The sequence below is a fragment of the Xiphophorus maculatus genome, chromosome 21 (assembly GCF_002775205.1).
Source record: "Xiphophorus maculatus strain JP 163 A chromosome 21, X_maculatus-5.0-male, whole genome shotgun sequence".
Taxonomy (NCBI): domain Eukaryota; kingdom Metazoa; phylum Chordata; class Actinopteri; order Cyprinodontiformes; family Poeciliidae; genus Xiphophorus; species Xiphophorus maculatus.
This window is the reverse complement of record NC_036463.1, coordinates 1,485,996-1,512,971: the sequence shown is the minus strand read 5'-3', so window position 1 is coordinate 1,512,971 and position 26,976 is coordinate 1,485,996. Positions and strand designations below refer to the sequence as shown.

Genomic DNA, 26,976 nt, shown 5'->3' with positions numbered 1-26,976 from the left:
TTGTCAAGAAACTCTAATGTAGTAACATTTAACTAAACTAAGTAAAAATGAAAGGAATAAGAAAAACAACCTTCTGACAAAACAGAAAACAAAACATTTTAATAAAATAATATTTTCACATTTGGTGTTGTCCTACACTGGGTCTGGAATGGGGGTACTGCAGCTGCCAGAACTGCAGTGGGGGTGGGTCACGGACTGCTGCTGCAGGTTCAGGTTGGTGGACTGTCCTCTGGTCCTCCTGAGTTCCAGATAAGGCAGCTGTCTGGTGCATTGGGGGTTGGGGGTGGTCAGGTGGGAGGAGGTCTCTCCTGCTTTGTCACGAACTATCTTGCTACCAGGGGGTTATCCATCCATCTCCCATTATTCTAGCATTTAGCAAAGATAAAATGCCAAATGCTAATTGTTATGAGTACATAACGTCTCATAACTAACGTTATGTACATAACCGATGTACTGTACATGTACTCATAAACAAAACCATTCCTTTAGTCTGTGTCCGGCATGTTGTTGTTAGCAGATCCTCTGCAGAACCTTGACCTGCTGAGGAGGACGTTGGGCCTTTTGAATTAGCTGTGTTGGAGCAGACACATCTACACCTGGAGGGACATCGGCCCTGGAGGACTGGAGCTGGATACCCAGAATCTAGTTTTTATTCAGTGTTCTATTTACTGCTGACTGAATAGAACTTATATTTAAAACCATAAGTCTTATACCTCTTATGTCTTTTAGAAGACATAAGACTTACTCTTTCGTTGCCCCTCTACAATGCAGCCCTTGTCTGTTTCCACACAAGGTATCTCCACGCAGTTCTCCAGACGCCCACTGGTGCCACAGCTGCACATCTCGTAGCAACTGGGAGCTCCATCACGAGTTGGAACTTGGATGAGAGTGTCCTGCTGCACCAGAAATTCAGAAGCCTCTCCCATTTTACAACCTGAAACACACCAAGATCTCAGACACCAAGGTAGAACGCCTAACAGCTAGCAAACACTGCAACAGCAGCGCCCCCTACCTGGCACACAGAGATATGGTTGACAGTTGATTTCATCAAGACAGCCCTTTCTGTTAACCTGGCATAAGTGGTTGCTTTGACATGGATTAGGGTTGCATGGATGGATGATCTCCTCCACTATGGTGGTGCTCAGTGGACTTTGTGCTGGAGGGATTGAAGACCTGAGTCAATTTGTGTTGACAGATTTCATCCAGCATAAAAGCATATCTGTCTGTCTGTCTGTCTATAACACAGTTCTATGCTTCTTCAAGAGTTGCTGTTTTAAAATTTCGTCATGCTTTTTTTTTGTGAACAATTAAAACATTAAAAGGAATTTTTTATCTGCGTTTTGATAAAGATAATTATGCCCTAAAATGATAATTAAGAGTAGAAAGGAACATGACAGATGTTTATGCATTACATTAAGAAATAAAGTCATAAAAGAACTCAGAAAGTCAAAAGCAATCTTTTTATTTATGCTACTAGCAATTCAAAGGAAACATTAACATTAACAAGAGATCAGGCAGAACTTACAGAAATTAACAGCAATAACCAAAACAACACAACTAAATATAGATCATGATGCTGGTGTAGTTACTCATGTATTTAAACAGTATTTCATCAATGCAAAAAAATTAATAACTCAAAACGGTTATGTCTAATTATTCAAAGAAACTACTAAACATCAACATACACTGAACTTTCAAGACGTGACAAGAGACTAAAACAGAGACATAAAATAAAGTTTATGTGTGGATATTGGTGTACATCTTTTGACTGTACTACCTAATTCCAAGAGGTTATTTAAAAAATAAAAATTGTCTAATTTAATTTTATAAAATAGTTTTTGCAGAAAGTAGATGATTTAACTTACTGTCTTAAAGGTGGTGCTTAGTTTACTCATGACCGTATTTGGACTGATGGGATCTTCTTTATTTCCATGACAGGATTTTATTATAGTGACGACTGACAGACTGTGCTGTGCCACTATCACACCACAGAAAAAATACCAAATAACATTTTTTCTTAAAGAACAATTGCAGCCAGTCTGACAATTAAATTTTCAATTAATTTATTGAATCAAATATTGCTGATACTTTCTCAGTAACTGGCTGGAAAGCAAAGATTGGCAAAGTGGCTAACGCTTGTCAGAATGTTCCTGACTGAAGGAGGCTCCTTTAATAAAACTAGAGCAAAGAATAGCTCATTCCAAACAATGGAAGATAAAATATCATAAACAGCAACTTACTGAGATATCTGTGGAGGGGGATGCAGCGCTCAGGGTCATCGATGGGAGACAGCACCTCACAGAGCCTCTCTGGGGTTTGTCCTTCATGAAAGCGTTTCTTATCCCCACACTTGGTTAGAATGTCCACACAGTCTGACCTGAGAGCAGAAGGAAAGTCAAAAGAAAATACAAGATGACATTCAAATTGTTTAAGTGGGAGTATTATGTATTTTCAAAGCACATAGTGCCATTTTATACAACCAACTATGTCACCTTGAGCTGTTATAAAGATGCTAAGTATATCAAACATCACTTAAAAGAAATTTTGTCGCATGTGTCACAGTCTCTGATCGCTGAAGACTAGGGGTGCACCCGTTGCAGTTTTCTGTCCAATTGCCAATCATGATCTTTAAAAAGCCTGACCTGCCAATTTTGATTTTGGCTGATACTGACTTTTTTGTCTGAAATGTCACTAAATATATTAAGAAAGGCTGAGTTGGTAACAGCGCAGACATGACCTGGTGGGCAAGTCTGTCAGTCAAACCTCTCTGACAGCAGAGCAATAGACATCAGTGATTGATATTTAGGAAAATAAGATTGGTGGATAAGATCGGCTTCATGTTTAAGTATCAACCGATCACCAATCTGATTTATTATGCACCTCTCCTGGAGACATAAATGTAAATGTTCCATATCACTGAAAACCAGCTCTGTGTAAACGGAGCCTTAGTCAGAAAAGCTTTAGAACTAATTTGAATTTTGACTAAATGTAACGTTTCATAGCTAAGAATGTAAATGTGGTTAAACCTTTCTGAGACGACCTGTTGTGAAACAATGCTATATAAGTAGACTTAATTGAGCTGAATTAATAAAGGATTCCATCTTAAAATAATGTTTTAAGTTTGTAAAACACTCCCCTGTCAATGATAGCAATTCATTTTCAAAGCAAAACTTATTTACTGTGCAGTAGAAAGACTGAAATCAAGTAAGCACAAATGGAGAAAAATACTGAGGTATTTTTGTTTGGTGCAGAGGGCAGAAGCCCTCATGAGATTGCAGCACAGTGGAAGTTAATACCTGACAGCTGTGGGATTTCAGCCATAGTGTTTCTGCCTCTCTGTGTCCTTCTAGTCCTGCAGCCACTTTGTCTGTGCAGCCAGGTCTTAAACTTTCCATGAAAGAATCATGGATTCTCCATATGTCCTATGCCTTTTATTTGCCAGAAATCTCACATTCCCCATTAAGACTAAGGGAAGATAAGTTAAAAGTTTGTTCCAGTTGCTCTTTTGCTCCTCTGCTATAGGAACAATATTTCCTCTTCAAGTTAATCAAGATTCTGGGTCATTTTTCATGCTTTATCCCTGTTAAATAGTCACCAGTTTTAACTAGTTTTTACAAAGTCTTGTAACAACTTTGTAACAACTGCTCCAAGATAAATGACATTTGAGATTTTCTCCTGGATTTTGATATTGTAGTGATCAGTAGACCTACTTGCATATGACGCTCCCCCTGGATTTGCTGTGGCAGGGTTTGATCTGCAAAGAGCAGGCCACCGCCTTCCACATGTTTGGCAGACACTTCCTGATGTCCAGGACTGGGATGTTCATGAAGGGCATCTTGATCGTCCCGTTGGACCACAGCTTGATGTCGTTCATGGCACCTTGGTCTGACTGCATGTTACAGCTACGGAACAGCTCTGTGGGCCTATAGATACACACACCCACCCACAAACACACCTTTTTAGAGTAAGTGAAAATGTCAGTTAAATTTATTTTAAAAGTTTTAAGAAAAAATATGGCAGAACTGCAAAACTGCATCTAAAACATGAAACGTCTGGATAAATGACATTTGGACGATTGGGACTAAGTTAATGTGTGACCATAAAGCATAGCTCTATATTTGGAAAAACAAACATCTTGTCCCAAGTGTCAGATGTGATGATTCTAGCTTATTTTCCGGCCACATGAACACCTTGAAGTCCCAAAAGGCCAAGACACACCACTTGAATCCGACTTCTTCCTGATGCACACGATATGACTTCTGGGTCTAGTGTGCCGTTCATGCATGTATAATTTGTTCACTTCAATGAATGAACTAAAGTGAATGACTTCACTGACTGATTTGTTCATTTCTCAGTTCAGGTCAGGCTAGTGGAAGCATGCCACTTGAATGGAACTTCCACATTTTGTGACTCAGAATAATAAAATAAAGATTCATCCTCTTCAGAAGTGTACTGTGATCTGTACACACAGTGCCGTAATGAGTGACTTGCATGATAAACAAATCAGGATGTTAGTACTCTCTGGTCCCTGAGTCAGTATGTACTGCCTCGCTCTTTTTCTGTCTCTTTTCCTCTCAGTCTCATTATTGATCAAAGAGTGTGCAGACCAGCTAGCCCATGTGCTCACGGACCTCTTCAATACATCACTGTATCAGGCCATTGTCCCCTCATGTTTTAAGTCAGCTATTATTATTCCAGTGCCCAAGAAACCAACTATCGCATGTCTTAATGACTTTCGACCCGTTGCATTAACATCTATCATCATGAAGTGCTTCGAGAGAGTGATTAAGGGTCATATAAGCTCTATATTGCCTCCATCATTTGACCCTTTCCAGTTTGCATACAAACCTAATCGCTCGACTGAGGATGCCATTTCCACTGCTCTTCATCTGAGCCTGGTACACCTAGAGAAAAGAAACACCCACGTACGGATGCTGTTTTGGACTTCAACTCAGCATTCAACACGATCATCCCCCAGGATTTGGTATACAAACTGGTCCTCCTGGGCTTCAATACTCCACTGTGCAACTGGCTGCTAGGCTTCCTCACGGACAGAACTTAGTCTTGTCCGTGTGGGTAATAACATCTCCATTGTAATTTCTTTAAACACTGGCTCCCCACAGAGCTGTATCCTGAGTCCCCTGCTGTTTACCCTGATGACCCATGACTGTCGTCCCAGGTTTAACACCAACCACATCTTAAAATACGCAGACGACACAACAATTATAGGACTCATTCAGGACAACAATGAAATGAATTACAGAAAAGAGATAGAACATCTGCTCCTGAATGTCGACAAGACAAAAGAGATCATTGTCGACTTCAGGTCTCGACCCAACCACACACCACTCCTCATCAACGACACAGCAGCACCTGCACTTTCTGAAATGAATGAGAAGAGCTTCCCTCCCCCCCCCATCCTCTCCACCTTCTACAGAGGAACCATTGAGAGTCTGCTGACCAGCAGTATCTCCATCTGGTCTGGAAGCCGCAAGGCCTCAGACTGGAAATCTCTGCGAAGACAGGTAAAGACAGCAGAGAGTTTCATTGGAACTCCACTCCTCCCTATCCAGAACATTGCACACAGTCGCTGCGTAGCCAGAGCAAACCAGATCCTCTCTGATTCCACCCATCCTCTCCATGGTCTGTTCATCTGGTTGCCGTCTGGCAGGAGAGTCTGTAGCATCCGCTGAGGAACAGCCAGGCTCAGAAATAGTTGTTCCGCACTGTCTATCAGATTGCTCAACAATCCCATCATGAAGACTGTCTGAGACTGTTTGAAAATAGTAATTATTATTTGTATATTATTTAATTATAGGCACACTTTAGGGTGACCAGACGTCCTCTTTTTCCCGGACATGTCCTACTTTTCAGACCTAAAAAGATGTCCGGGGGGAATTTAAAAATCGTCCGGGATTTTGGTCAACTGTCTCAAAACACATTACATAGCTTACAGTGCATTGTGATTACATTGCCACTCCGTTCCACTACTCCATTCCAGGTTTCTTTGTATGGCAAATTAGTCACGCCCTTCTCCCCAAATCCAATCACGTTGCATTATGTGTGCGAGTGTGTGTGGGAAAAGTAAAGATAGCTGAGTTGACTTGTACACCGGCCGCTAGACTAGTTAAACCTTAAGTGTGACAGGCGATAGCACATGTGTGTCCGCCGATTCTACGGCAAAAATGCCTAAACGAAAGTGTACGTTTACGGAGGAATTAAAGAAAAGATTCCCGTGCTTTTGTCAAGGTCGTGATCCCTATGAGGCGGAGTGTTTGACGTGTAAGGCAGGCACTTATGTGTCTGTGGCAAATAAAGGTGCCAACGACCTGCAAGTGCACGTGAATTCAGCAAAGCACGCAAAAGCAGCCAGGGGTGAAATATCTTCGGCTAAAGTCACAGATTTCTTGTGACTATTTCCGAAATGTCCTGTTTTTTTAAATTTCCTTCATTGAACCATTAAATTTACAGGCACTAGGGCACTGCGCACGGCGCTGCGTGTCACGTAATCCCTGAGTCGCGTCAGTGCGGGCAGCCCTGTTCTTAATCAGAAGGTAGATAGCGTGGCTGTGAGTACGCCAACAACATGCCAAAGCGCAAATGTATGGAGTTTCCCCGCTTTTAGAGCCCCCCCCCCACCCCCCGCTCCAAGGTGTTCTGGTCCCCCCATGGTGTTCTGCTTTACCCCCCCCCCCGCTGCAGATTGTCCTGGTTTTCCCAAAGTACAATATGGTCACCCTAGCACACTTGTGTTTTTGTGTGTGGCCAAAAGCGAGGACATTTCATTGCCAATTTTACTTATGTTTCTTTATTGACATGACAATAAAAATAAATCTAAGTCTCTAAGTCTGCTGTTTGTACTTCAGTCTATTAAGATGTGCGTGCGGGGCTGGGGGCGTGTGTGTGGGGGGGTGGGCGTGTGCGTGCGTGTGTGTGTTTACATGTGGCCTGACACAATATTAGCCATTAGCTTGGAGAAACGGAGCATGCTGGACTGTGCGTCATGCAGTACACAGATTGTGCTGAGGGAGGTGCTGTTTTACACACATGTACTGTGTGATCAGTGTGGAAACAAGCTGAAATCAAAGGCAAACTTCTGAAAGTACTATTTAAAGGGATTAGAGTTTCTTCACCACTTCAGCTAGCACATTAGAAAAATATTTGAATAATGATTATCAGAAATTTGTGGTTTTTTGATCGTCTTTTTTTGTTTCTGCTCTGGCAATTTGTTCCTGCCTTGTAATTTCTCAAATACATTATTTTAAAATGTGTGTTTGTTCAGCAGAACAACTAGAAAGAAAACATTGAAAATGGAAAAAAAGAAGAAATAACATCACCTCTATTCCTACTTTTTATAAACATAAATATTAACTAAAACAAACAAAACAGCCAGTACTGAGATAATGAGACTGATCCAAAAGAACAAAGAAATCTTTATGTGCAATATTGATGTGTGTAAGGTGTGATGCCATGGTAATGCATCAGCTGTGTAAGGTTTCGTGAGCTTGGCAGTGGGAAGGTGTATGACCTGTTGTTGAAGTTGGTGCAGTAAGTCAGGTCCTTGCAGCCCAGCTGGCATGGCTCTCTGACATCTGCCAGGCAGTTGATGAGCTCCATCTCCATTGGGTTGTACTCACACAGCTGATCAAAGTCTTGCCATGTCTGGCTGCCCCAGTGGGTGCTGATCTGGTGGCACTTTTCCCTGTCATAGCAGAGCACAGAGTCTGTTACAACCAGCCAGCAGAAAGCATGGTGTTCTGGTTTCCATGGCACCTCACCTGCAGACCGATGTGTTTGCCTTTGAGCAGCAGTGCAGTTTGGCGCAGTCCATCTTGGCTGGATGGGGGGTCTCCTCCTCGGGTGGGGAAGGAGGGTGAGCTCTGCTCAGGAAACACTGCCACATTGGATCCTGAGGGAGGGGCTGGGTGCCACACTCCTTAATAAGGCCCTCCATGATCTCTTGGTCTGTATTCATGGTGCGGAGGAGATGGCGGCAGGCCGTCTGGCAGTTTGGGGCTTCAGCGCGGTCACAGCAGTACAAACCTGGAGGAGATCATGGCAGAGACTCACTGGTGCTGCAGTATCTGGGTGACTGACATGGCTGCATACACATGACAGATATGCACTACATCAGGAGTTTGTGGCTGAATTTCCATTTGCAGTTTTTGCTGTCAATTTCAGTTTTATTTTAAAAAACGGTTACAAGAACAGAATTTAAGATATAGCTGTAAAGCCTTTTTGCCATCTCCACTCGGTGTGACTCTGTGAGTGACAGAGGAGTCATGATCACACAATAGCCTTGTCCGAATTCAGGGGCTGCATCATTCGAAGGCTGAATTTGTAGGCTGCTTAAATCATAATGTGGCAACAAGGCCCGTCTGTTTGAAGACTCATCCAAATGCAGCTTTCAAATGCGTCCTTCGTTTCCCCAGATTTGAAGGATGGGTCCGGTGTATCCTTCATGGCCCACCATATCCCATAATTCACTGCAGGTCCAAAACAGGCGTTCAGGCAAAGCGTCAATGGCGTGACGAGCGGATAATTATTTTGCTATATTACACTTTAAGCGACACAACAGGTAACACTAAACTTGATTCTATGATGAGAGAATATGAAGCTATGCAGCTCTTCAGGTCTGTTGGATGAAGACAGACATACTGTCAATGGGGCTGCGAGCAGGGTAGGACTCGGTGAAGTTGTTAACACATTCGACGAGCTTAGGGCTGTGACTCTTGCAGAAGTCTTTGACGGTCTTGATCTGGGATTCTGTTGGCGTCGAGTCCGTCCTGAATATGGCATCGCAGAAGTCCCTGCAGTTGGTGTGACGGCCCACAAAACCACAACATGCCGAGCCCACTGAAAGATAAACCCAAGGGATTGTCTGAGATAATGGATAAAAGCATTTTCTGTAATTCCAACTTCATCATTCTATCATAGACTGTGAAGTATTCTCTGGTGATTTAAGAACCAGGTCCCAGAATACTAGAAACAGGAATACAGATAAACCCATCAACTTAACAAATGTTCTACTGGGGTGTGTGTGTGTTAGGAAAAGATTATGTTCTTAGAATTTGTGTTTTTCACTCTTTATTTGGTCATTAAATAAATAATAATCAGTGCATGAGACTACAAACTTACTTTCATTTTTGGTGATGCAGCTGTAGAGAGAGTTCTAAAAAGAGAGAAGGGAAAAACATAGCAAGATAATTGCCGCTGACATTCAGATAACTCAAATAATAATCATTCACATATGCACTAAGAAGTTGTCAGCTGAGACGAGTCAGTCAATTTAAAGTTTGACTGATTCTGACTGGTGTCCAGCTGGTGGAAAAGTCAAAAATCTAATCGGATCAGCCAATGCACCAAATTTGAACGATGAAGGTTTTTATTTTTTTAAACAAATATGTTAATGTAATGTTGAAAAAGTACAAAAGACTTTGATCAATAGCTGAAACATCAATAATGTTTTCAGTCCTGATTCTAAGGAACCAAATGTTTGTGCACCTCTTAGCTTCTGTGAAATTTGTTCAGGAGTTGTTGCTGGAGAAAATAGAAAATACTTTTGCCACAACTTTGTTCTGCTCCTAGGAGTAAGCTGGTTTCTAAAGACCTGTGGGATCTGAATGGTTTGTATTTGACAAGTATAACTCCCATGTACAGCCATGTATCTGTTCTTTTACAGCACTTTGACTAAATCAAAAAACAAAAACATCTTACACTGCAGCTGTATAAAGCAATGGAAGTTTGCAATAGAGATGAAAATGCTGTTTCAGTTAATATTAGTCTCAATGTTTTAAGGTGTCGCCTAGAAAAAGATGTTTCTGGTAACATCTTTGTGTCTTTGTGTTTTCTTTGGTCAATGGTTTTAAGTTTGCAAATCTCTGATGGATTTTTCTTCTTAATCACATTTACCATGTTGAATAATATAACCCTGATCCCAATCAAGATTTTAAGTACTTTGAATGTTGTTTAGGGTTCTTTTACGCCCTAATGGATGAGTTCGTGTATTTTTTAGAGTAACATTAATACACCAGATACTTTTGGGAAGGTTTGCCACTGTTCTGAGTCTTCTTCTTCGTTGGTTTTCCAATGTCCCATTCAGACTCTTATGTCAATGTCAGCTGTTCCTGAAATGTCCCTGGATTTCTGGAAGATTGGGTTATGATGTGTTGGTTTATATGTTTTCCTGTACTTGTTAATAGGCAAGTATATGCAATAAGTGATAATGATTCCTAAAAATATGTGCTCAATCATAGTTAATTAATAATTTAAACAGGAAGTAATAACTTTTCAAAGATTGATTTGGGTAACTTTTATCTGCTTCTTCTATATCTACTCTCATTAAGTAAAAAAAAATTTTCCTCAGATTCTTACTGATAGATTTCAACCAACTACACTGATGCTCGCCTCTTTCAGAGATCTGAATAAGAGTCTGGAAATGTGTGGGTTGCAGAAGGCTTGTCTTTACCTCGGTGACCTTTTTGCATACTTTTGTTATGTCATTTTTAGATGAGGCCTAGAAGAAGAACACAAATGAATCTCTTTAGACAATTTTATGCTGAATTACATTTAGAGTCAAAGAGACGGTTAAATAAAGTCAACAGAAAAACACATCATATGATGAGAAACACTTTCACCCTAAGGATCTGACCTGTTTGCATTCTCTACGACACTCTCCTGCGATGGCCAGCTCACAACAACCAAGCCCAACCCAACCATCGGACTTCTTGGAAACACCTGGAAGCAAATCACCAACTATGCAAAATTCTTCAACAAAGACTGAAGCCATGTATCAATAAGAGTTATTAATAAGTTTTGTATCTGTTCTGCTTTTTGTTTTTTTTAATGAAAGCCAAATTATGAAAGAGATATTTGTGAGAGCTGTGGTGGAGATGTGAGGGATGTCATTAAGTGAAGCTGGCACATTGAGGAGTCTGAACAGAAACTGCTGTTCCTGTGCAGTGTAAGAGAATCGATCAAATCTCAGAATGAGGAAAGCTTTTGCACATTCCTGAGACTGCTTGGAGGCCAAGTGTTCCACAGGTACAGAAGGAAAGAATAAAGGCTTTCCAATCTGGAGGCCATTAGGACTGTGGATGATTCCCCCCCCATGAGTGGGCAGAAAAATTCAGGCTTTTGATATCTAGCCTGTTTTTTTGCTCAGCGATTCTTGGGCCTGGATACAACCCTACCAGCTACCATTCAGTGTAATGCAAGCAGACTGAGGTTACCTACATGTAATGATTCATAAAGTCAAAGTTTTACAGATAGTAAATAAGTATCAAAACAAACATGGTTGGGATGGTAATTGCAATGTTCAAATGGTATTTGAACAAAGATCAAAGCATTTTTATCCATCCATTCATTCTTTATCCAGCATGCTCATCCTTTTGGGGTCAGTGAGGTTTGCTGGTGCTCGGCTTTGATGAAGCTGTATCAATCAGGGAATCTATTAATCACACTGCTTATGCTGTCAGACTCCCATGTCTTGGCTGATGAGGGAAACCTGATCCTGACTTAAAGCCTGTTGATTCTACCACAGGTTTTTTGGTTGTCCTGGTGATATAAGGTATATCACCTTATCAAAGCCAATAAGAAACAGATTCTAGTATTTTTAAAACACATTGTGTAGCTCCCACACATACTACATACTACACATACTCAGGTGTGTGTAGTCTGTGAGCCGTGCAGACTCTGGGTGCTTTCTACTGTATATAGTAGCGTACTGATTTCCTACATCTCGATTTCAGCCAAGGTGTCGACAGATGAGGGGGAAAAGTACATAAGACTAATCAAACAGACTGGTGATGAAAAAAGGGAACCTAACAGATTGTGCATGTCTGTCTAATACCTGACTGCTGTGTGAGTTGGTGGTGCTGGATGATCTGAAACATCCTGGCTCAGAGGTGCCTTGTTGTGTTTAGTAAGCATGGCGGACAGAAGCCAGCTCTAGATTTTCATTCTCCATGAACTGTCTGGCCGGACATTGTGGTCAGTGAGGTAAAACCCAGTTACAATGCATTCTAGTCTGTAGATGTCTGTTACAGGTAGTGGCTTCTCCAGACCCTTTCAGACCTTTTACATGTACTAAGGACAAACCTGCTATCATTTCTTAAAATCACATGGTATCAATGGATATACTAACTCTGGGATTTGATGGCAATCCCAGTTGAGATTAGTTATTAGGTAGGACTCTGGTTGTGCTCTACCAGGCCAGCAGATGGACAGGAGAGCTGGAAAAGGACTGTAGAATGGGTTATTTCTTTGTCTGCATGTGTCTTGAATTCACCCAATAACTCTTTAGACAGTGCTGGGAGACCCAGCACACATTCTGACAATGGATGTTTTGACGTGCCAACTTGGAGGTTTGACTACCTGTGCAGTTCCCTTTAGGAACCAATTCATATTTAGGTCTGTTTTTAGCTAATTTATAATTTTCTTGTATTCTCTTAATAAACATACATTTGGGACAAAATGCTTTATGAAACACATCATTAGCAATCTCACACAATTATAACTAATCTTTTTGTTATTCCTGTCAGTGTCCGTCAGCAGTCTTGCCTTACCTGGGAGTGTAGAATTGATGCACATCCAGAGCTCATTCTGTAGAAACAAAGTGAATGTTAGTTTTTCTTTCTTTCTAATTACTCTTGCTAATTGATCTGTGGCTGTAGGTGAGCAGTCCTGGATGAAGTCAATGCACTGCCGTCGATTCTAAGCCGGAAAGAAAAGATTCTGACATTTGGAGCTTGGAACAAAAATATCCTTAATCCATACGTGTTGCAATCAGTATGTGCAACATTTGAAAAATATTAGTTTGGATTCCCCTACCTCTCCTTGGGCTGCCACCTTATGGTGGTGGAGGGGTTTGAGTGCCCCAATGATCCTAGGAGCTATGCTGTCTGGGGCTTCATGCCCCTGGTAGGGTCACTAAAGGCAGACAGGTCCTAGGTGAGGGACCAGACAAAGCACAGTCCGAAGGCCCCGATGACGAACGGCAACTTTGGATTTGGTGTTCCTTCGCCCAGACGCGGGTCACTGGGGCCCCACTCTGGAGCCAGGCCTGGAGGGGGGGCACGATGGCGAGCGCCTGGTGACAAGGCTTTTTCCCATGGAGCCCGGCCGGGCTCAGCCCGAAAAGGAAACATGGATCCCCTCTCCCATGGGCCCACCACCCCTCATGGGGGGGCCCACCACCCCATGAGAGGGTGGTGGGCCCATGGGATTGGGTGCAGTGTGTGATGGGTGGAGGCCGAGGGAGGGGACCCTGTATGTCCAATCCTAGGTTGCAGAAGCTAGCTCTTCGGACGTGGAATGTCACCTCTCTGGTGGGGAAGGAGCTGGAGCTAGTGTGTGAGGTTGAAAGGTTCCGGCTAGAAATAGTCGGCCTCACCTCGACGCATGGCTCTGGTTCTGGAACCAGTCTCCTTGAGAGGGACTGGACATACTTCCACTCTGGAGTTGCCCACGCTGAGAGGCATCGAGCAGGAGTGGGCATACTTGTTGCTCCTCTTCTCGGCCCCTGTACTTTGGGGTTTACCCTGGTGAATGAGAGGGTAGCCTCCCTCCGCCTATGGGTGGGGGGACGGGTCCTGATTGTTGTTTGTGCTTACGGGCCAAACAACAGTTCAGATTACCCACCCTTCTTGGAGTCCTTAGAGGGGGTACTGGACAGTGCCCCTCCTGGGGACTCTCTTGTTCTGCTGGGGTACTTCAACACTCACGTGGGCAATGACAATGATACCTGGAGGGGCGTGGTTGGGAGGAACGGCCCCCCCGATCTGAACTTGAGTGGTATTCTGTTGCTGGACTTCTGTGCTCATTACGGATTGTCCATAACGAACACCATATTAATGCATAAGGGTGTCCATATGTGCACTTGGAACCAGGACATCCTAGGCCGCAGTTCAATGATTGAGGTGCGGAGCAGCATGGTTTTCGTCCTGGTTGTGGAACACTGGACCAGCTCTACACCCTCAGTAGGGTCCTGGAGGGCACATGGGAGTTCGCCCAACCGATCTACATGTGTTTTGTGGACTTGGAGAAGGCGTTTGTCCGTGTCCCTCGGGGAGCCCTGTGGGGAGTTCTCCGGGAGTATGGGGTACCGGGCCTTTTGATCAGGGCTGTCAGGTCCCTGTATAACCGGTGTCAGAGCCTGGTCTGCATTGTCGGCAGTAAGTCGGGCTCATTTCCAGTGAGAGTTAGACTCCACCAGGGCTGCCCTTTGTCACCGATTCTGTTCATTACTTTCATGGACAGAATTTCTAGGTGCAGCCAAGGTGTTGAGGGGATCCGTTTTGGTGGCCTTAGGATCACATCTCTGCTTTTTGCGGATGATATTGTCCTATTGGCTTCATCAGGTCGTGATCTGTAGCCCTCGCTGGAGCGGATCGCCGCCGAGTGTGAAGTGGCCGGGATGACTATCAGTGCCTCCAAATCCGAGACCATGGTCTTGAGCCGGAAAAGGGTAGACTGCCTTCTCCGGGTTGGCGGCGGTGTCCTGCCTCAAGTAGAGGAGTTCAAATATCTCAGGATCTTGTTCATGAATGAGGGAAGAAGGGAGCAGGAGATTGACAGGCAGATTGGCGCAGCGTCTGCTGTGAAGCGGGCGCTGTACCGGTCTGTTGTGGTGAAGAGAGAGCTTAGTCAAAAAGCAAAGCTCTCGAGTTACCGGTCAATTTACGTTCCCACCCTCATCTATGGTCATGAGCTTTGGGTCATGACCGAAAGAACGAGATCGCGGATACAAGCGGCCGAAATGGGTTTTCTGCATAGGGTGTCTGGGCTCTCCCTTAGAGATAGGGTGAGAAGCTCAGTCATCTGCGAGGGACTCAGAGTAGAACCGCTGCTCCTTCACATCGAGAGGAGTCAGTTGAGGTGGCTCGGGCATCTGGTCAGGATGCCTCCTGGACGCCTCCCTGGTGAGCAATAAATATTACTTCCCCCAATGTTGTTTCTATTGCTTTGGAAAATAAACTATTCCACTTGATTGATGAGAAAATTCATATAGGGCTAAAACTCCAGTCCGGGTTTTCCTGGTTGCTTACAACAATGTGCTGCACCACATGCTCCAAGCATTAACACCAGAGTGACCCTCTAGTTCAGGCTGCTGAAAACTGGACTGGTGATGTCAGTCCACTTAACAGTTTACAATGTCCACCTTTTGCTGTACATTGTCTGTAAAACATTGCCTAATAACAGAAATTCCAGATGACACTTTCACAAAGTCTTTATCAATTCTTTGACACCATACAGGAAGTGACCACAACTTCCATCACCATTTAAAATCTACAGGCCTGTAAGTGAGCTGCTGCTGTGCAGAGCTGCGTATGTGCATTATAATCATACCAGAAACGCATAACTCTAAGTTTTACCCCAAAGTAACCGACAGAGTTGAGTAATGCTGTCGGATGCAGGTAATGACAGCTAAATGATGCTCAGCTAATATTACAGCATCTTAAGCCCGTTAACAAGTAGCCCGCGGCTCCCGAGCTGTTACCTACGTTCAGCTACGTAGATTCATTTTGGCCCCCAAAATAAGTCCATGCCCCCTGATAACTTGCTTAACCGTGGCCCGCCAACAGTAAACTGCCTCGTATGCCGACATTTCAAGCTCATGTCCCTGCTGGCGCTTCTAAGCTTCATCTCTCACCAAACAATTGTCCGAATTCGCATGCTATTCCCAGGCCATCCTGTCATTTCTAAGTCTAGAAATCCAGCCTATCCTCTAGCTTTCCCAGGTTTCACTCTCGCGCATTCATTCCAGTCCCTCTTCCTAGCCAATCATCATAAGGCACCTACAAGCCATCCTTGCTGTCCGTTAGCAACAAACTACCAGACTTGCAAGCTGTTCTGAAGCCACGGCCCCACCCAGAGGAACAGAACCTCCAACATCATTGCTTAGGTCTAAGTCAAGTTAGTTCGCATGGTACGTTTCACAAGTGCAAAAGCTTTACATATCATATGTTTAAGAAAAAAAAAAAAGTTCACTATCGCCCATATTCTCAACCCCCATGGGGGTGAAGCTAGCACCTCCTTATCGCTGGGAGTATAGGATGGCACTTCCTCTCTAATTTTCTCTTTCTGTCCAGCCTGTCGTGCATGGCCCTTTTGAGGGGGAATCTCCACGCAGCCGGTTCAGCTCCAACCTCCATTTCAGCAGCTCGTGTCCTCAGCATTCTACGAAACCCGTTCCACTTCTGTAACCTGTTTCCTGAGGGGTCATTTCTTCAAGCGTCCCCACATCGCCGCTCTCCGCCATAAGCTATCATGTTTGACCCACAAAGCCGAATTTTCACCATTTTCCTTGCCATCATTTGCCATTAATCAATTTAATTGCCACTAATCAATCTAATCACCTCTGCTCATTGCAGATCTGGCCTTCATCTACTAACATCCCGCCATTCGAACACTCTCGCTTCCCCAGCTGGCCTTCATCTACCAGCATCCTGCCATTCTAACACTCTCGCTGATAAGCTGTCTCTCCCAGCCTTCGTTCAGTCCAGTCCAGCTACTAGACAAAATAATTTATTTCAAACCCTCATCCACGCAATGTAATTTTATTCCCTATAGTTCCTCAGTTTCTCATCCTCATTTCCAGTCTTAGTTTCATCTTCATGCTCATCCATCGTTCCAAGCCCCTGCATTTTCGCAACCTTGAGGCTATAATTTATATACGACATCATTCAACTCTTTAGATCACGTTTAACCAGTATTCAAGGTATTCTCTCGACCGTACGCCAACAGCTTCATAGTCATCTTCAGCATTCTCTTCATATAATTTCACGTATCTCGTCTCCGTCTTCATAGCTTCCCTCAGTGCCTGATGAGCACTGCGCAATTGACTGGTGGTGGTTGGTCAACCTCACGCAAAGTGCATACACTCATCCAGCAAATGTTATGCTCATCTTTCCCCGTTGTCCTTCACTCCCCTATTTTAAGTTTCATTCCAGAATGTCCCCATATCTCGCTCGCATCCTCTAATGTCACCCTGCGGATCTAATCCTAGTTCTAGCATCTCACTCCAGCAGCAGGCAGCTATCTTCTCATGTTCTAATCTATTCCCTCTCCCATCCTATTCTTGCTATCTCAGTAACATGAAGCTGGCCTCTTTCCTACAGCTAAAACATCATTTCAGCCGGTCTACTCTACAAGCATCCGGCCATTCCACGCCCAACTATGTCTCCAGCTGACCTTCATCCACTGGTTTCATATCATTTTCCCCTACCATCAGTAACGTCACCCTGTATAGACTCCGTAAAGTCCCAGCCCGTAAGCCCCTAGCTGGCGTAGCTTCCCGGCCATTTCTCACTTTCCCAGTCTCTAACTCCCAGCTTCGGCCCCATCCTCAGCTTTCATTTTTGGGGGATATTATTTCTAATAGGCATACTATTTCATAGCATCACCACATTACCCCAGTCGGCCTTCATCTACCAGCATTTCGCCATTTCACTCAAAGCGGCGCCCCTAAGCTGGCCTTCATCTACCAGCATCCTGCCATTTCATTCATAGCGGCGCCCCCAAACTGGCCCACATCCACCAGCATCCAGTCATTTCACGCATAGCGGCGTCCCCAGCTGGCCTACATCCACCAGCATCCAGTCATTTCACGCATAGCGGCGTCCCCAGCTGGCCTTCATCTACCAGCATCCAGTCATTTCGTGCATAGCAGCATCCCCAGCTGGCCTTCATCTACCAGCATCCAGTCATTTCATGCATAGCAGCATCCCCAGCTGGTCTTCATCTACCAGCATCCAGTCATTTTGTGCATAGCAGCATCCCCAGCTGGCCTTCATCTACCAGCATTGATTTTGCATCCAGCGTCCCCTGCTGGCCTTCATCTACCAGCATGCCGCTTTTTAACGCCGCGCTGCTTCCCCAGCTGGCCTTCATCTACCAGCATGCTGCTATTTAACGCCGCACCGCTTCCCCAGCTGGCCTTCATCTACCAGCATCCAGTCATTTCATGCATAGCAGCATCCCCAGCTGGCCTTCATCTACCAGCATTGATTTTACGCACAGCGCCCCCAGCTGGCCTTCATCTACCAGCATCCAGTCATTTCATGCATAGCAGCATCCCCAGCTGGCCTTCATCTACCAGCATTGATTTTACGCACAGCGCCCCCAGCTGGCCTTCATCTACCAGCAACCGGCCATATCATGCACCCGGCGTCCCCAGCTGGCCTTCATCTACCAGCATACCACTATTTAACACCGCATCACTTCCCCAGCTGGCCTTCATCTACCAGCACCAAACCATTTCATGCCTCACTGCGTCCCAGGTTGCCTTCATCTACCCACATCCCGTCATTTCATGCCTCGCACCATCCCAGTGTCTTTCATCTACCAGCATCTCGCCAATACACGCCTAGTGGCATCCCCAGCTAACTGTTATCCATCAGCTTCATAATTTACCCCTATCACAGTAACATCACCTACTACAATCTCTTTAAGTCCTAGCCTGTAAGCCCTGAGTTAGCGTAGCTCCGCCACATTACTTTGTGACCCTGATACTAATTCCCCGGCCTCTGCCCCGGCCTCAGCCTCCTTTTCGGGGGGTGACATTCCTAACCTACATCGGGAATGCTCATCCGAGCTTATTGCAATTCACAGCTCGATGTCCTCAGCCGGGGCCCGAGCGCCAAAGAACTTTAAATTCATGCATGTCAATAAACCTTTTTAATCGCTGTTTTTTCCGTCTGAGTCTCTCCAGATTGAAATAAAGCCTAGGTGCAAATTCAAACTGGAAGACTCTTTAGCCCCACCTGCATCATCCAATCGGCGCATCCCGCTCATCGCCGCTGACCTATCAACGCTGGACCAAGCCACGTCACGTCCAATCACCGACTAAGGCCCAGTTGATAAGGACCTCCATCCATGGCATCTTCTGCTTTCCAGCTGCGCTCAACCCTCCTCCACCCCTTCTCCACCTCCTCTCTTCAGGCTCGCATCCTTTACCGACCTCCACCACCAGTGTCTGGTCCCGGGGGATGACATTCCTAACCTACATCGGGAATGCTCATCCGAGCTTATTGCAATTCACAGCTCGATGTCCTCAGCCGGGGCCCGAGCGCCAAAGAACTTTAAATTCATGCATGTCAATAAACCTTTTTAATCGCTGTTTTTTTCCATCTGAGTCTCTCCAGATTGAAATAATACACCTCCACCAAGCACCCGATGTGTTCTTAATTACTCAAATTAATGGGAGGGTCTAACAATTACCAACATAATCTAAGCAATTCCAAATATAAAAATTAATTACAAATTTTGGTTCTAAACTAACTTAAATATATTCTAACTGCCCAAAGAAAAAAAGTTAATTGGTAGAAATTACAATCCACAAAATTTAGCATAAATGCCCACAACACGGCAGTACTAGCACATTTTAATTGGAAATCTGTCCTATTTTTAATCAGAAATGTGAATTTTAGAATTTTTGTTTAAAATGGAAGAGGCTTTTTTCCAGCTAAAATCTTAAATCCAGTCTTTGCATCTCAGTAACATGAACATAATTGTCGTGTTTTGAAGAGCAATTTTGGATGGGATGGAGATTGACAGACTAAACCTAATGATCTTTCGATTCAAATAGTTTCTCTTGAAAACAATATTCTGTTGCAGAGGAAACTCAAAGTAAGAAGCTGTCAATTTTTTCCCCATTTTTCAATTCCATAAATTTAAACAGAGTAGAAAAACAAGACTAATCATACTAAACACAAGTTTGTCTGTCTGCTCTTGCTATGTGGAGGGATTGAACTATCCCTCCACATAGCAAGCTTTAGAGCAGTGCAGTGTGTGAAACAATCATGTCATGATCAACACTCTGTCAGTGTCTGCTGGCCGCTGAAGAGAAATTCCCATCAGGATGAATCAGAAAACCCATGATTTAACAAACAATACATGAATTAAAATGACACAGGGGCCAGTGAATGCAGATGAATACATTCCATCTTGAATGAGTCAAAGCTGAAATCCTTTAGGTGTGTGGACAGTAATTTTTCTCAGTAAAACTAATTGTGCTATCCTCTATGAGACATTCCAGGTCTTTCTTCTGGAAAGTATTTTCCAACGACTAACATTTACTGTGACTTTTCCTTGCATTTTCACCGTCAAACAGAATCAATACTGAGCAAATATAAATAACTTAAAATGTCCTATTACTTAGGTTTACTGGGAATAATTACAAGAGGATTCAACAGTCTCTTGAGCATTGAGAACTACTGTGGCTCAAAATGTTGATCAAAACAGAAATGTTTTTCCAATGTTAGAGGCGTCCATAAAAAGAAAACTTTCTTACCAGAGACTCAGGACAGTAATTTGGTAACCTCTGGAGGAGATGCTTTAGGCGTGACTCACTTTTGATGGTTGCAAGCTGTGGGATAAAAGTAAAAAAAAAAAAAAAAAAATTAAAAACCTATCAAATCCAAGAATGTCTACATACCATGTCTGTTTGAATAATATAAAACTGTCTAAGAAAACTTTCCATGTGATTTATCTTTTCTGAAAACTGGGGAAAAAGGGAAACTTGGCTAAAACTATGATTGTGGTTGTAACCAGCAGAGTAAAACACCAGGGTCCGTATTGTCAAAGATTCTCAGAGTCCTCTCAAGAGCGCTCCTATCCTGGCCTAAACATTAGCTTAAGAGTGATTCAGTCAGCTGCTGAGCCACTCTGAGTGAGGAGATGACAGGATTGACTATCTTAAGCTGCTTCTCCATTGTCAACTTTACTCTTACCAGTTGGGTGCCACCCCAGTTTGGAGCATTTCCATTAAGGTCTGTTCCTCACTGCTGTAGACGTGAATATGGTAGGATCGCACACTCACAGCCAATCAAAGCCAAAACTAGATATATTCATTTATTTCAGAAAAGACTCAGAGTAATGTCACACAGTCTTCATCTGGCTGTTCTATCACCATCTTGACTGTATGAAAGCAGATTTCCACTTCAATGATCGAACGTAAGAGATCCATAATGGTTGGACCTAACTGAGTACATCTCTTGAAGGTGAGCAAACTTTGCTTCCAAACATCGAGCATCGATAAGTGAGGTTGGCTAATCTCACAACCCATCAATTTATTAGCAATAAGGAGATTTTCAAATGTTTCTAAAAATAATCAAACTTTGGTACCGTCAGTCAGTGAGCAGTGTATTGAACTGATTGCTGTAAAAAGGAATTGTAGTCATACCTGCAGACTTGTGACACATCCGACCCAGATTGAGCCCCTACTTCACCTACTCAGCAATTCCTTCAGGCCTCAAAAAGAGACTCTCTGAAATTACTTTGAAAAGGTACAAGCTTTGTCCATTGCATTATGCATTTGCGATCAGATTGCCAACCAGTGGCAATTTGACGCAATACATTTAGAAATATGTTTTATTAATAGTGTTGAAAATTGACTAATATAACTGTGTGTGTATCACTTTAAGAGCTCAGGAAGCCATCTGAGTAATGTTTGCTGTGATTGGTTCATTGTAATTTCAAGCAGAACAATAGCTGTTGTTGTAGTAAGAGCACATGTTCAGTGTTAGATGAGCAGAAAGTTTATGAAGTAGTCGATAGAGACCATTCAAAGCTGTTTGTTCAAGAGACTGGGAGCGTGTAAATGAATACAAGTAAGTTTCAATCACACCCAAATCCTCTACTGTTTTACTCAGCACAGGACCTAGGACCACAGTTGCTGTCCCTCCACAGACATGTTCTATTTCCACAGAGTCATCCCCAGCCAATCAGAAATCTAAGTTATACTGCCCATATTGCAATAACAACCAACATCTTCTGAATCAATGCACAAACTTCAGTAACCTCACTAAGGATCAGAGAGAAGTATGGATTCGGAGTAATTGCATTGAGAATACAGGCAATGTATTCTCCATGCATGTATTGGAGATTACATACAAAGGAGAATACAACACCTGACGAAGAAGTAAGGAGGGTTGTGGAGAACAAATTCTACATTGACAACTGCTTGTATAGTCTGAGTTCTAAGGAAAAGGCAAAGGGGTTAGTTGACAGGCTTCAGTCACTACTTCTCTCTGGAGGGTTTGAACTCAGACAACGAGCAAGAAGTGTCCCTGAAGTGTTAGCTCATCTTCCAGATGAAGCCAGAAATGGCAGCAACGAGCAATGGTTGGCCCACGGGGCGGCTCCTTCCCAACATCACCTCTCAGTGGATGACTACAAGAATGCAGAGTTGACAATTTTACAGCAGACTCAACTGGACTGTTATCCAGATGATTATCAGCTGCTGCAAACAGGACAAACTGTGCCACCTTCAAGCAGACTTGTTAAACTGGCTCCAGAGTATGAGACAGAGATTAAACTAATCAGAGTTGGTAGACGTCTCCAACATAGTGACTACCTGGTCACAGAAGAAAAGCATCCCATTTTGTTAGATGGCACCCATCCTGTCACTAAACTTATCATTAAACAGTTTGATCATAAGCTCCATCACCCAGGGCAGGAAAGTGTGTTTTCGGAACTACGCAGACACTACTGGGTCATTAAAGGAAGGGAAGCAGTCAAACGGCTTCAACGAGAATGTCCACTCTGTCAAAAATGGCATGCAACACCAGTGCCCATTCCTTGTGAACATTGGCAGGAGAAACAAAAAGAGATGGGGTATTCTTTTTAAGTGTCTCACAACACGAGCAGTTAACATTGACGTCCTCAAAAACATGATCTCTGATTCATTCTAATGGCTCTCAGGCGTTTTGTATCAAGGCGAGGAAAACCATCAGAATTACTCTCTGATTGTGGGACAAATTTCAAAGGATGTGAGCGAGAGCAAAATTAAGCCTTTCAAAAGATGTGTCCTACAATTCAAGACCACCTCTCCAAACAACAGATAAGGTTCAGCTTCAACTCACCTGGTGAGCCCCATTTTGGGGGAGTTTGGGAGCATGAAGTACGATCAATCAAGTCAGCACTAAGAGTATCCCTTGGAGCTCAGACTGTCACCAAAGAAGTTCTCAGAACATTGCTCATTGAGGTTGAGGGGGTACTACACTGGGTTATATGTTGTCAGATATTGCAGACTTGGATCCCGTAACTCCAAATTACCTACTGATGGGGCGGCGAGATGCTTCATTACCACAGGTAATCTATCCTGAATCAGATCTGTTAACACTGCTAGGAAACATTGGAAGCGCAGTCAGATGATTGCAGAACAGTTTTGGCATAATTTTATAAGAAGTTACTTACCCACCTTGCATCAGAAATGTTCAACTAAGACAGAAAACCTTCAACTCGGAACAGTGGTAATGATACTTGACAAACAACTACCCAGAGCACTATGGCCTGTTGGAACGGTGGTAAAACTTCTACCAGGACCAGATGGAACTGTTCGAACAGTTACATCAGACCAATGGCACGACTTGTGCGTCTCCCAGCCATTCCAGAGACTGATGATAAGAAGAAGTCATAACTTCGTATTTAATGTCAGTATTTTAGCAGGATTTGTATATCTGTGCAACTTAAATATATACTGTATATGTCACTTTAAAGAGTTAAGATTATGATAATATGTTTTGTGGTTTATTTGTGGTCTCTTGCTGCCATCTGATGGACAAATTAGAAATAACTGTTTATAGCGAGTAAAAATAATAGCTTTCATTTTTTTTGTCTTCTGTATTTCTTGTAGACCACTCTCAGCTCTATTAAAGAAAGTTTGGACCTGAAATCTCTCCTCTCAACCTTTACTGTATGCTTGTGGTGGCTCTACCATTTAAAGAACTAACACTACCCATAAAGGGAGCACCAACAAATACTAATTATTAACACTGAACGTATATTTATCAATCAAGTTTATTTGTAAAGAACACTTCAGCAGGAAGGCAGTTCAATGGTCTTTTATTTCCACCATGGGGTGGCTCCTCAATCATATTTTGTTCATTGATCTGAGTATGGACCTTACCACAGGGGCCACATTTCATTGGCTGATGCCCATTCTACGTAATAGCGTGGCTGCCACGTGCGTGGGTGTCTCACAAACATATGCTTCCCGTTAGCTAAGTACAGCATAACGGCAGTACTGATACAACTTCTACACTTTGAAGCCTGTCTGCTACATAGTGTTACGTTAGCTAAACAGATCAATATGCAATGTGTACTGTATCTGACATACACTAAAGATTTTATTTTGGCAGAAAAGGCTTTGGACTAAACTGTTACTCGTGTTAGCCACTCTAGCACCAAGTACAGTGTATCAGGCCTAGGCACACTCAAACATTTGCCAACAAACCACAGGAATCACTGATTTCAAAAGTAACCTATAAAACGATGAATACCCGACTTACCCAGGCTTGCAAGAACAATAGGGATCAGTGATCTTGTCCACAGATGTAGAGGGTGTGTGGATCTGCCGTTTTCCTCATCAAGCGAAAGCATTTTGCTGTGACGTGCACAATGTTGGAGGCATCGCGTGGCTCAAACACCTTGATCTAATCCAAGAAAGTTCCTCTGTCCATTGTAGTAGTTGATATATTGTGAAAATCCGGTAGAAATGATGCACTAATCGAGTAAGAAATACACTGCAAAGAATCAGTCGAAGTGGAAGACGCCATGTTTACATAGAAACAACTCGCCGCGAGGCTCTGTTTGTGAGAGTTGCGGCCACTTGGGATTTTCTAGGTCGGTTAGTGGCGGAGCTTGGTAAGGTCCATTGAATAGTGTGGATATCAATGCAGACTTCGTTTATTACCTATTTCTACTGTGTGTGTCCATTGAATGTAAGTAATAGTCTTAGTGGTTTAGTTTGGTTTCATAAATGCCTAAATCCAATGCCTTTGGTATAGTTTGTTCGTATTGTGGAGAGCTAAAAGCTAGCCTTTTAGCATTAAGCCATTGTTGGAAATATTAGTTTAATTATGATTTAATTTAATTATGCTAGTTTTAATGCTAGCTTTAACTTTAGCGCATGTTTAAATATTGGACAGATCATGATTGTATTGAGTAGGCCTCAATTTAGGCTAGTTGTAGACTCATGGTTTAATCAGTAACTTAATCAGTAGAACATTTTTCTACATATTGAATGTGGCTTATGTGCCAGTAAGCTAATACAAGTAAATGGACCAAACTTTACAAAGTGCTGTTGTACAAAGTATTTTAAGTTAATACCTGTCATTGACACATTCTCTCTCTCTCACACACACACACTAATATATTTGATAATCAAAGAAAGCACTAAAGACACAGTTTTTAACTTTTGCTGTGATTATTTAATTGTTTTGGGGAATTTCTGAATAAAGAGCACAATGTTTTTATTTGATAGAAATGATTCTGATAAATAGTTTTTATATTGACACTGATGAACAGACACACACTTTTACAGAGTTTTATTAAAGTACATATTTACATGGTTCCATAATTTAATGTACATTTAACGTTCCAAGACTACTACTACCACTATGTGACTACAGCAACATACAAGATGGCGGCAACGTAATGTAGGACTCAGCGCTCAATGAGGCGTCTACGTGTTCATGTCTATGATTAGATACAGCTGTTATTCGCAGTTACCATTTCCAGTTGAAATGCCTTATTTCCCTTGCATGTTATTGTGTGCTGCTATTATTAGCAGGGTTGATTATTATTTATGTGTAAATATTATTTACATTCTCATAGTCAGATATTTATCAGCTGCTAGTTTATAATAATTATCTATAATCCAATCCCTAACATTCTTGTATATTCTGTATAATCTGTGCATATAGCTCCCATATTGATATTTATACACAATATCTATATCTCTTGCTATAACCCCTTATAGTCCATACATACATGGTCTTGTACATCTGTAAATAAATATTTATATCTCGTAGAGCACTTCTGGATAGATGCTAACTACATCTCGTTGCTTGTACTTGTGACAGGGCAATGACAATAAAGTTGAATTCTAATTCTAATTCTAATCTTTAAGCGCGTTTATTTTATTTGCGCACATTTTGGTTTTATTTGTGAAAGTATTTACAGGGAAGTACTTATAATTTGTATTTATTTATCTTACAGAAAACCACACACCCATAGCTCCACACATGCCCTTATTTGTGTGTATGGAGGCATCTCAAGATTTAATTAAGGTCAAGTAAAGCTCAATTCTGGACTCGGACATTCTCTCATTTCACTAACTCACCTAAACATATATATCATCTGTCCTAACCTGACACCCTGGAGTGATTGTTAATCCATAAACAAATCAGCTTCAGTCTTCAGCACATGCCAGATTCAGCCAGAGGTTATCTCCAGTATTCTACAGGGGTTACATTTAATTTGTAGTCCTCAGGTAGCATAACTACATACCTGACCTATGGTTTATGACAAATTTTGATGTGTGAGTAAAAGCAGTGTCATTTACAGTAAACATTTATAATAACAATAAAAACAAGTCACCATCATAAGAAAAAAAGAATTTGAATTTAAAAATTGTTCAAAACATGAGTGCAATTTTGATTATCTAGTAACCATTGCTTATTTGAGTGATATCCTAAAACAGTTTTAATAGTTTTTAGTTCTAATAGTAGTGTATTAAAAGAATTGATAAACTATTTTGCATCATAATTAATAAAAACACCCCAAAATAAACCCTGATCACTCTGTCATGATGATGTAAGGTATTATTTAAGATATTTCACCCATTTATTATTGTGCTTTAATATCTTATTTTTTCCTGTTTCTCTGTTGACTTTAGCACCATTCACTCTTTCTTCTTGCTACAACAGATATGAAAGAAAAGCACTTTGAGCAGCTTTTAGTATGAAGGGTACTTTATAAATAAAATTGATTGATTGAAAGGCAATGGACTAGTCTCATTGTACAATAGCTCAGCTTCAGTCAGATTGGATTAGGAGGGTCTGTGAACATCAATTTTTACATCTTAAAAGTAGTTCCGTGTGAATACTTATGTATAAAGTGTCTCTACGCCCCCTCTAAGTCACATACTCCTGTGTTGGCTTTGATTTGACTTTGGTAGGAAAATGCTTC

The 26,976-nt window shown here is 42.4% G+C and overlaps 1 protein-coding gene across 1 annotated transcript in view; it reads right to left on the bottom strand.

The window, feature by feature from the left end:
* Positions 1-26,976, bottom strand: part of reck (reversion inducing cysteine rich protein with kazal motifs) — a 65,342-nt gene that overhangs the window by 21,349 nt on the left and 17,017 nt on the right. The window contains exons 3-14 of the mRNA XM_014474509.2: positions 20,294-20,368; positions 12,567-12,603; positions 10,652-10,737; positions 10,469-10,516; positions 9,139-9,172; positions 8,659-8,856; positions 7,779-8,043; positions 7,529-7,702; positions 3,711-3,923; positions 2,241-2,377; positions 1,013-1,156; positions 746-934 (exon numbers count right to left, since the gene is read on the bottom strand). Of these exons, the coding sequence (XP_014329995.1) occupies positions 746-934; positions 1,013-1,156; positions 2,241-2,377; positions 3,711-3,923; positions 7,529-7,702; positions 7,779-8,043; positions 8,659-8,856; positions 9,139-9,172; positions 10,469-10,516; positions 10,652-10,737; positions 12,567-12,603; positions 20,294-20,368 (1,600 nt within the window). The remainder of the gene's footprint in view (positions 1-745; positions 935-1,012; positions 1,157-2,240; positions 2,378-3,710; positions 3,924-7,528; positions 7,703-7,778; positions 8,044-8,658; positions 8,857-9,138; positions 9,173-10,468; positions 10,517-10,651; positions 10,738-12,566; positions 12,604-20,293; positions 20,369-26,976) is intronic.